Consider the following 10,017-nt stretch of genomic DNA (forward strand, 5'->3'; position numbering starts at 1 on the left):
GCTATTTATACTTTTTTACTTAATTTTTGTCAAAAATCAATTGTTTACTATTTTTATTACAAAACCACTTCGAGTACTTTCATAATTGTCTCTTGTATTTATCAAAATAATTTGAAAAATTCTAAAGCAACATAGCTATGTAGTTAAAAAAATATAGTTATAAATATACATTTATGTGATCACCCTAGTTATGTTACTTTATAAATTATCTAATTATTTTGATAAATACTAGAGATAATTATGTAAGTGTTCGAAGTGGTTTTGCAGTAAAAAAACAAACAGTTGATTTTTGATAAATGATTAAGTAAGAGGTATGAATAGTGAATATATATATATATTGGTTTATGTTGGCTTAAATGAGTCGCTGATGAGTTGGGTGAGTCAAATGAAATATTTCGACGCAACGGGTGGTCAATTTGATATAAAACCCATTAATTATATTACAATTATAATACAGTTAGGTTTAAGAGGAGTATTGTTAAAAAAAATTATTTTTGTCATAAATAAATAGATAACTAATTTTAAATATCACTATCAATAAATCAAATTCTTTCAATTTAATATTTATTAAAATAATTATTGTACTTATTAATTATATCCTAAGCTGATGTCGTTTAGGAATAATAATTCTTAATTTGTATTTTAGTGATTTGTATTTGAATACTTGCTTATATATATATATAAATCGAAACCACTTTTAAAATAAAAACTAGAAACCAATACAGGTTAGTGATATTCTCAATACAATTTAGTGATATTCTCTTTAGGATTTAGTGATCAGTGTTGCAGGAATTAGTGAAAACTTGCCCAGAATCTCTAATATGTTCCAGATTTTGCTCAGAATCTCCAGATCTGTTGACGTTTTCGATTTAGATGGTGGTGACGGAGGTGGAGATGGAGGAGGATGATTGTGGCGGAAGTTTGGGCGGCTTGAAATAGGGGGTTGGAGCGTTGCCGGAATAGTGGCGGCTCCGCCGCGTTTTGAAGTTGAGCCGAGGTGGAGAAATAAGTATGAACGGGGTTGAAGGAGGTTGAAGCAGCGACCAAGATGGGGCTGGTGAAGATGGAGGTGGAGATTGCGTTGTTAGAGAAATAATGGAGGTGGAGATGGAGGTGGTGGTTATGGAGGAGGCAGGCGACATAGAGCTGGTGGTGGTTATGGAGGAGGCGGCTACAGAGGTGGTGGCAGTGGCGGATGTGGAGGTGGGGTTGGTGAAGATGGAGGTGGAGATGGGGTTGTTTAAGAATTTAGTGGTATTTGCTTTAGGATTTAGTGATATTCCAGCTTGGTTTTTAGTTTTTAGAATAAGGAAGTTTCTATTGGAGTAATACTATATATATATATATATATATATATATATATATATATATATATATATATATATATATATATATATATATATATAGGGTTACTCCAGTGAGAATTTCTTAAAATGAGAACCGTGAGAACTTCCTTAATTTATCATATTTTGGCTAATTTATACATCAAACTAGTGGGTACCCAATATAAAAAATGTATATAAAACTAGTATCTTCCTAGCTAGTCAAAAAAAAAAAAATCAAAAAAAATTAAAAAAAAAAGCCCACTGCCACGTCATCAGTGAATTTTTTTTTTCGGCTAGCTAGGTGGAGACCTTAATGATATACATTTTTTGTGAAGGTGCCCCTGGCGGGGCCCTTCAAATGAATGAGATATTGATAAATTAAAAAAGTTCTCACGGTTCTCATTTTAAGAAAGTTCTCATTTGAGTAAGTGCCTATATATATATATATATATATATATAGAGGCGTGTCTCTACACATTTCATATATTACCGGCGGAAAAAGCCCTCTAGGTACTAGGTGATTCTCAATTGTTTTGATGCAAATGCACGGAAGTTATCGTGTCTTCCAGTGAAAAACTGACTCATTCGGAGAATAATTTAAAAATAAAGAGGTATTTAACTAAAATTTTCATGAATTATTAATTTATGAATTTCAATCGATTGCATGCGATTTCATTTTATGCGGGTTCTTGATAAATGTCGTAGAGTTGATATATTCCTTTATGATTTAAGCAAAATGCTTCGAAATCCCATGAATTATGATGGGATTTCAAACTTAAAATAAACTAAAAAATTTAACAAAATCCAACATTTTATAAAATTCCAAAAAATCTATCGATATTTGAATACGATCAGATTTCAATGGAGTTTAGACATGATTTAAAATTTTGATTAAATATCATGAGATACTGAGATCTTATAACATAACTTGAACTTTCAATTAAACAACTCCAGATTTTGATATATATTTTGAATTTGAATTAAATAGCATCAAATTTCATTAAAAAAAATTTCAAATCCAAATTAAATACTTCCATAAACTTATAAAAAAATTATAAAATCAGCTGAGGAACATCAAAATTGGAAGCGACGGCTATATAACAAGAGTACTGACCACTGAAGAATTGGCCTTAGATATTTACATTTCAGGCACAAAGTAGCCGCTAATTGTACACCCAAATGGCTTCTTCACTAAGGGCAGCCATTATTAGCCACTTTCGAGTTCCTGCATCTCAAACCCTAGCCCTAAATGGCTCAAAGCTCTGGACCGTCCGATCAATGTCATCTCACGGCGACGACCATCTCGATAAGAATCAGGTTATTGACAGAGTTCTCGAAGTGGTCAAATGTCACCCCAAGATCGATCCCTCTAAGGTCCTTTTCACTTTTCCATATTAAATTGATTACTTCTATTTATATCTTTATATGTTCGATATTTGCATCTTAATTCTTGTTTTTTGCCTAGTAAAGCCCCAATTTATTTTATATATATAAGACAATGTGTTGTGATGTGTGGTACTAGCTGAATTGACGACTGTGTTTCGTCTACTCGTGTTTCATCTTGTTGTATAGCTGGAGATATATGTGATTTAAGTATATATGGATTAAAAAATTGATTAGTTTAATTGAATGTGTGGTTGATTTACGTGGAGCGAGATATCGTTGTTGCTTATGGTGACTAGTTTTGTGAGGTTGGTTTCCATCTTCGTAGCATGAAGATGGTAGAGTGATTGAGTAATTAGTCAAAGGGAGTATATGTGTAAGAGGCTACTATGTAGGTGTACTACTTTACAACCGACTGGCCCACTCTTAAGTCTCATCTACGTAGACTACTTATAGATATTATGTCTGAGCTAGCTTATTAGAACCCCGCTTAAGGCAGATGGTTGGAGAATGTCACAAACATTTGACTTGGAGATAAATTGACGAAGAAGAATAGAGCCAATTGCATTAGGGACATAGCAGTTGTTTGTGCAGTGGTAGGAAGATGAACTGTGGTGATGACGCCTTGTTGAAATTCTTGCTTATCATATGGCAATCAGTTTCTGTATGCTTTGTGATTAAGTGATTTAAAGAGCGGATAGCTGTTGTTGTGGAGAGGTATATGAAACAAGATAAATTATTCATATGAGTGTAGGCCCTTTCAAGCGATTAGGAAGATGTAATATGATTCAGAATCTATAGAATAAGCATTCTGAAGAAGTGTTATAATGAATGTAATACTATTAGTAGGTCCTGAAACGTCTTAGAGTCTAGATTATGAGAGAAGTGAATGGAATTAGCTATCACTACTGAAGTAAATGAGTTGTATTTACCTGCATAAAAACAGAGTCAGAGATAGCATTTAGCTGAGAGCTACATGTCCAAGTTTTTTTCCAGGCTATCAGCTATATCGAATCATTCTAGGTAACTGTTGACTTTGTGGTTTAGGAATAGAAGAGACACCAGAGTCTTTTCCACTGTCTCTGAGATGTAGGTTGGTGCTGTCCATTGGGAAGGATAATAGAAAAATGTCCTTGATGCCTGCATGTCCAAGACTATTTGGTTTGGTTATTAACTATTAATTTCTCTAGTCTGACCTGTGTCATGACAGTAATCACTGTATGTTGATTCGTTAGCATTTCCTTTTAATTAGTTAGGTGCAGCGTTTCTAGGTTTGGTCCTGGAAGTGGGAGCATAGCTGTATTTATGGCCATTTTTTCTGTGTTATGACCGTAGGCATTGGTTGCAAATTTTTTTTGAGATTCCTCTTGCAGGAAAAGTAAGAAAGCTTGATTCAAGTTCGGAATGGCGCTTCTAATAAGAGTTGACCTCTAACAGCAGTAAATCGGTTACCTGAACCTGTTAGAAAGGGACTTAGTTTTACGAGAAATTCATATCGTCACAGCTGGTTGGTGTTCATACAAACACCTCTAGGTATTAGATAGATAATTAATGTCAGCAATTAGGGTTCTAAACTTAGTAAAATATGAGGTAATTGACAAATTTCCTTGCTGAATTAAGGCAGTCTCTCTTCTCAATTAAAAAATCTTAGGGAGATTTGTGTGAAAATATTGCATACAGATGGTACGGAGCCATCAACTTGCCCTATTTTCATTTTGGCCGACAAAGCTAAAGATCCTACCATTAGTGGTAGCTGAGCCGAGTTACTAAAGGAGTATCAGATTTGAATGCTGGATGGGGCGCTCTGCCTTACATCTAGCCCGAGTAGGAATCAGGTGCTGAGAGCGCCAGAGCTAATTCATAATTGGATGCACGAAAAGAATTCTAGCTGGGATCCAACATGTCAGACCTTATAAATAGATGGCAGGCGTATGTAATTGAGCATTGAGTCGCATAGAGTTGTTTATAGTAATAGGCGCAGATTGCTAGGCAAAGAATGAAATTATTGTAAACATTGGGTCGAAAGATCTAAGATCTATGTATTGATATTGAGCAATAAAAGATAAGGGATTATTCATGAAATCGTTTGTAGGGTATATGTTTCAATCATATGCATTAATATACATAGATATGTCCATTGTTAACGCTGTGCACAGGCGAAGGGCGGATTACAGTGCTGCTAGTTCGGGCTGAACTAGGCATCACAAGGGCTGATTAATGGTTAAAAATTAGCCTAGCAGGATATTTGAACCATGTAATTAGCATTAATCGATCCAATAATCGATAATAGAAATGAAGAATTATCGGATGAACTTCTTATCTTATCCGCTGAATATGATGCCAGTATGCCACCATTGATGGAGCTGGAGTTTTATTGTGAACAGTTGAACAAATGAAAGACTTGTGTATCTATCAAGGAATGGAGAGAGCTATATTACCATGACCATCTTCATAACATGAAGATTATAGAGTAAATGGCTAGAGATAAAAAAGAAGAAAGTAGGTAATTATATTGATCATCATTGTAATTACAGAAGAACGAGTAGGGTATACACTATATAAAGGAGCCTATGCTTGTAGATATATTAACATTTCCAATGTAACGTAACATTTAACCAGCTCCTACTCTAGACAAGCTAATAATAGAGATTTTATTTCTGACCTATTATATTAACAATCATCTACTTTTATATCTCTAATACCACTGAACTGAGAAGTGGAAAATGCTAGTGTATAATTAAGAAGTTATCTTATCAGATAATTATAAATATTTAGGTTAATTATAATGGCTTATATACTTTGTTCATTCAATGGTTTTAATGATTATGATCTTCGTATGAAATTGGGGTTCCTTGTGGGATTTTGGCTCTTTCTAGTAAAGGTGATAGATTTTGGTTGACAGTACTTAGTAGCAATATTTATTTATTTATTATTCCTTTTTTTTTTGGTGGTTTTAGATCAGTCCAACATAGGTTTCCTCATGTACCATTGGACAGATAAGTTTGTTAGATTAACATCTGAAGAAAGAATTAATGCAAAATCGTCCAAGCTAGTGTATATTGATACAATGATGGATGCTGTTGGTTTGGGGTGTGCGCGGTTTGGTTTCGTGCGGTTAAAGGGTAAAAATCGAACCAAGCTGCAACTTGCGGTTTTTCACAATCTCCATCCACCCTAATTTACCCTGGAAATTGCGGTTTTTGTAGTTCGACTTTGCCGTTCAACCACTACATACATATATAATATATAATTATATATATATATAATATATAATTAATTATATAGCTGGAAAAAGATAACTTGCCTGAATTTATGAGCTTGCTGAGAAAATAATATAAATCTGTAGTAATGCAGAACTTATGAGAGTCAAACTGAATGGTACAGTATAGTTATAATTATTTAGGAGGCGTTTGGTTCATGGTTATGAGAGTCAAACTGAATGGTACAGTATAGTTAATGAGGGAATCGGAACCTCAAACCCATTTGTTGGTATTTGGATTAACAATTTTGTGACATGGAATGGGAACCCCAATCCCACTTGGAGGGTAAATCACTTTTTACACTCCCCTTGGGATACCCATTCCATACCCCCCATTCCCATTCCCATTCCACTCACTCCAAACGCCCCCTTATTTATATATAATTATGCAGTTACTAAATTAAAATATATTTATTTATATGTAAAGTGAGGTTGGGGTTTGACTTTTGCGGTTTTTAAGAAGTTGAATCCACAACCAAACCTCAAAAAACGGTCATATAAAATTCGATTCTCAGCCGCCCACATTTTGCTGTTATCCACAAAATGTGGATTTATTGCGGTTAAGTGGATTGAACATACAGCCCTACTGTTGGTATCTTTATCTACCATCTTGTCTGATCAGACGTTTGTCATATTTTGTCATGGGTGAATGTATAAATCAGTTGACCAATTAAAGTTGGAGAAAATGGTGAATACTATATGTTTATACTGCATTGTGAAGTGAACAGACCCCGAATATACTCAGATATCAATCGAAGGAGAAACCAAATGTATGATTATTGATTAGCTAATGATCTCCTCACGCAGAGTGCTCATTCTATAATGTTGTAGCTGTTTCAGATACCTGCCCTGTTTTCTGTTAGCTACTGAAAGATGAAAAATTGGAAAAAAGATTTATATAGAGAAATGTTTTATTGGCACAAGATAAAAGATACGACCCTTAAGTTAACTACATATAATCATCTCTTCCTGATCTCTCCAATTTTGTGTATACTTTCCACTTGTTTGGGTAACACTTGTGACAATGGCAACAAGTATATCACCACTGTTTGATTAAAGAGCCGGTTTAGCAAAAGTGATCTCATTTGTGTTAATGTTTTGCGATCTTTGGAGGAATTTCTATATTTTTGTTGCCCTTTACTCTTTGTTGACGAAAAATGCAGAGCTTATAGTTGGTCACTAATTAAAGTACACGACTTTTTATCCCATGTGGTATAGGTAGCTTTAGTTTAGACCGGAAAGTTGGTGGTCGTCTTATTTAAATTACATACGTATGTATGTAAATATATCTGTTGCTAATTAATTTCATGTACAATTTACATGGTAGAATTTAATACTGTCCTTGGTTCCAACAACTCTACCTATACCTAATGTCGCCCGACTATATGAGAGTGCATTGAATATTTTAATTATTTTAAAATTTTCTTAGCAGATGGTTTCCGAACCTTTCATAAGTTTATACTTTATACGATTTTTATATACTTACCCAGCTGATATGATATTTTGCTTGGGAAGTAGGAAAGTAATAGACCGACATGCACAATTGGCACTATATTAGTATAATTTTCATTAGTAGTGTTGAAGGGCATTGTACTACACTCATGACCAACACACATCATTGACAGTTAAGACTCATTTAAAGGCACTGACCTACTTGGAATTCAGCTGTGCCAATTAACTGTCCCAAAAGGCCAAGACCCGCTGTTCTTTTGCCCGATGAATTTATTGCCTTAATTCTTTCCTCCTGTTCCCCCCTCTTTACTGCGGGCTTGCGACACATCTACCAGTCACAAATGAAAGGAGCTCTCTTGCCACCAAGTGTTTCACTGTTACAAGTTTATCATCTTGGCTTTTCCAAACTATTGATATTGTGGTGGACGCCACAAGCTTTTGATCAAGTGGCAGTTGCTAGCCACAAGCAGACCATGCCAAGATTATTATTAACAACATGGGAGTTGATATGTGAGAGTGAAAATTGTTGAGTCAAGAATTCTGGTTTGACAAAAATTAACGGAATGCAACAAATTTTACTCTCATACAAGTATAAGATCCTAATCTTAAAACAGAAATGGGGACTGGGCCTTGGTATGAAAACCGAAACTTAGAAATTTAGGGAAACCCTGTAACAGTAAATGTGATGTGATGGCTCTTGTAATGTTCATTTTGTCTTCAAGTCGCAGAAATGAAAGTGACTGCTATATTTGCCTAGTAATTAGTATAATTATTTTGGAATGGGTTCCTATTTCATTAAAAATTTATGCCATCAGAACTATGCTATTGTCGACCTCATAAATTCCTCATGCAATTATATGCAGGTGACACCTGAAGTTCATTTTCAAAAGGATCTTGGTTTGGATAGCTTAGACACCGTGGAGATTGTCATGGCTCTGGAGGAGGAATTCAAGCTGGAGATTCCAGATAAGGAAGCCGATAAGATAGACTCTTGTGGACTTGCAATTGAGTACATCTATAATCATCCAATGTCTAGTTAAATTCACAAAATATCTTTGTTCCAGAAACTGTCCTGTTTTTTTTGTTATGGCACTATGCACGCATAGTTTGTCTTGCTGTGTGTTTGTTCCAACTAATGGGTAGTTGATATGAATTGATCCTCAAAGGATTAACAATCATCAACTTTTGAATTCTAATTTGGATGGACTTCTTGCATTGCTCAGCTCCATCAATAAGTAATAAATTATCGTTCCTGTTTCTGAATGTTCGTGTTGCTTTCACCTTCCTACTTCTATCGAAGAAGCTCACAGTAAGTTTAGCTCTCTAGTACAAGTGGAAGACAAAAGTTAATTAGAAGTCACTCTTCCACTAAACTTGCTTTTAAACAAACTACTTACTAAAGTTTGGATTAAGTTTCCACAGGTCATTCATAATAGTTTTAATTGATTTATACATGATGAATCTCTTGTGCAGGTGTCTATCATGTCATTAAAATGTACACATACCTACAAAATCTAAGGGCCCTTAGCTTTTGTTAACATTTCCCATGATTTAAACCTTTGCCGACAATGTCATTGAAAACAGAGGGTACTTTCGGTATGGTCCTAATTTAATGAATGAAATAATTTCGTATAAATTACTATTACTCCAAGAAATATGAATTGTTACTCGAATTTATATATCTTGTCTGATTCCTAGACATGTCATGAACAAACAGACCAAAGAGGAACGACAAGGCTCATAGATCCAAGAACGTGTCTTCATATTCATCGCCAAATGTACCCATCAACAAAGTGATGAAAAAGTTAATAACTATCACATTTACAGTACACATAATTAGCACAATTCTGAAGATGAATTTGATGAACTGATCTGAACAGCATTGATAACATAAAGAACAATGGCAGATAACTGAAAAGTGGCATTGTTCCTCTGGCTTAGCGGCGAAACAACTCCTTTTCTCTCAAGAAATCCATCTTCACAAGTGGTGGCCGCGTTCATGACTCCACTCACTTGCACATTAGCATCATAAAACTTCTTGTTAGAGTAAGATTTCATGGCCATTTTGATCGATGGCAGGGCATCATCGTAGAGCTCGAAGCATGTTTCCAGACACGATCTCACGTACTTGTCAAGTTTCTTGTTGAGCAACAGCTGTTTGATATGGCATCTGGTGTCTGTCAAGTTGTACCTTGTGAGCCTTATGGAGATCATGCCTAGGCCCTTGAGGCTTGCACAGCGGCTGGCTGGGGCCGCGAAGAGCGACGTGGTGCAGAAGCCGTAGGGGACGTTGGGATCCTCATCAGAGCAGGTCTTGCATGTGTTTTGGATCAGGGTTTGTGAGGTGGAGTGAGGGAGAAAAGAGAGGATGAGTGTGGAGAGAAAAAAGAATGATGAGATGTAATATCTTGACAACATTATGGTGAGTTGTGAGGGTAGTTTTGATTTGTTCCATGTTTCCTTGCTAGTAGGATTATATAGTTGAGGGGGGATGGTTGGTGTAGATTAGAATAATGCTAAAGTTTTTTTTAAAAAGAAAATATTAAAATATCATGCTCTGGATTATAATGTGACACCGTCAGATATTTAGAAAAACAA

The 10,017-nt window shown here is 35.1% G+C and overlaps 2 protein-coding genes across 2 annotated transcripts; one reads left to right on the top strand and one right to left on the bottom strand.

The window, feature by feature from the left end:
* The first annotated feature begins 2,384 nt into the window (after window positions 1–2,384).
* On the top strand, window positions 2,385–8,682 carry LOC108193553 (acyl carrier protein 1, mitochondrial). Its single transcript, XM_017360262.2, has 2 exons — window positions 2,385–2,699; window positions 8,283–8,682. The coding sequence occupies exons 1-2, from the start codon at window positions 2,505–2,507 to the stop codon at window positions 8,457–8,459; spliced, it is 372 nt and encodes a 123-aa protein (XP_017215751.1). The 5' UTR covers window positions 2,385–2,504; the 3' UTR covers window positions 8,460–8,682.
* Window positions 8,683–9,162: 480 nt separating this feature from the next.
* Window positions 9,163–9,877, bottom strand: LOC108195332 (putative invertase inhibitor). Its single transcript, XM_017362292.2, has one exon. The coding sequence runs from the start codon at window positions 9,835–9,837 to the stop codon at window positions 9,256–9,258; it is 582 nt and encodes a 193-aa protein (XP_017217781.1). The 5' UTR covers window positions 9,838–9,877; the 3' UTR covers window positions 9,163–9,255.
* Window positions 9,878–10,017: the final 140 nt, after the last annotated feature.

Source organism: Daucus carota, chromosome 7, assembly GCF_001625215.2.
Source record: "Daucus carota subsp. sativus chromosome 7, DH1 v3.0, whole genome shotgun sequence".
NCBI classification, from domain to species: Eukaryota; Viridiplantae; Streptophyta; class Magnoliopsida; order Apiales; family Apiaceae; genus Daucus; species Daucus carota.

What these genes read in the sequence shown, in the direction of transcription:
- LOC108193553 (XM_017360262.2), top strand. Translation starts at nt 2,505, where the DNA reads ATGGCTTCTTCACTAAGGGCAGCCATTATTAGCCACTTTCGAGTTCCT. An exon ending in CCAAGATCGATCCCTCTAAG is followed by an intron (nt 2,700 to 8,282) that starts GTCCTTTTCACT and finishes AATTATATGCAG; the next exon opens with GTGACACCTGAAGTTCATTT.
- LOC108195332 (XM_017362292.2), bottom strand. Translation starts at nt 9,837, where the DNA reads ATGTTGTCAAGATATTACATCTCATCATTCTTTTTTCTCTCCACACTC.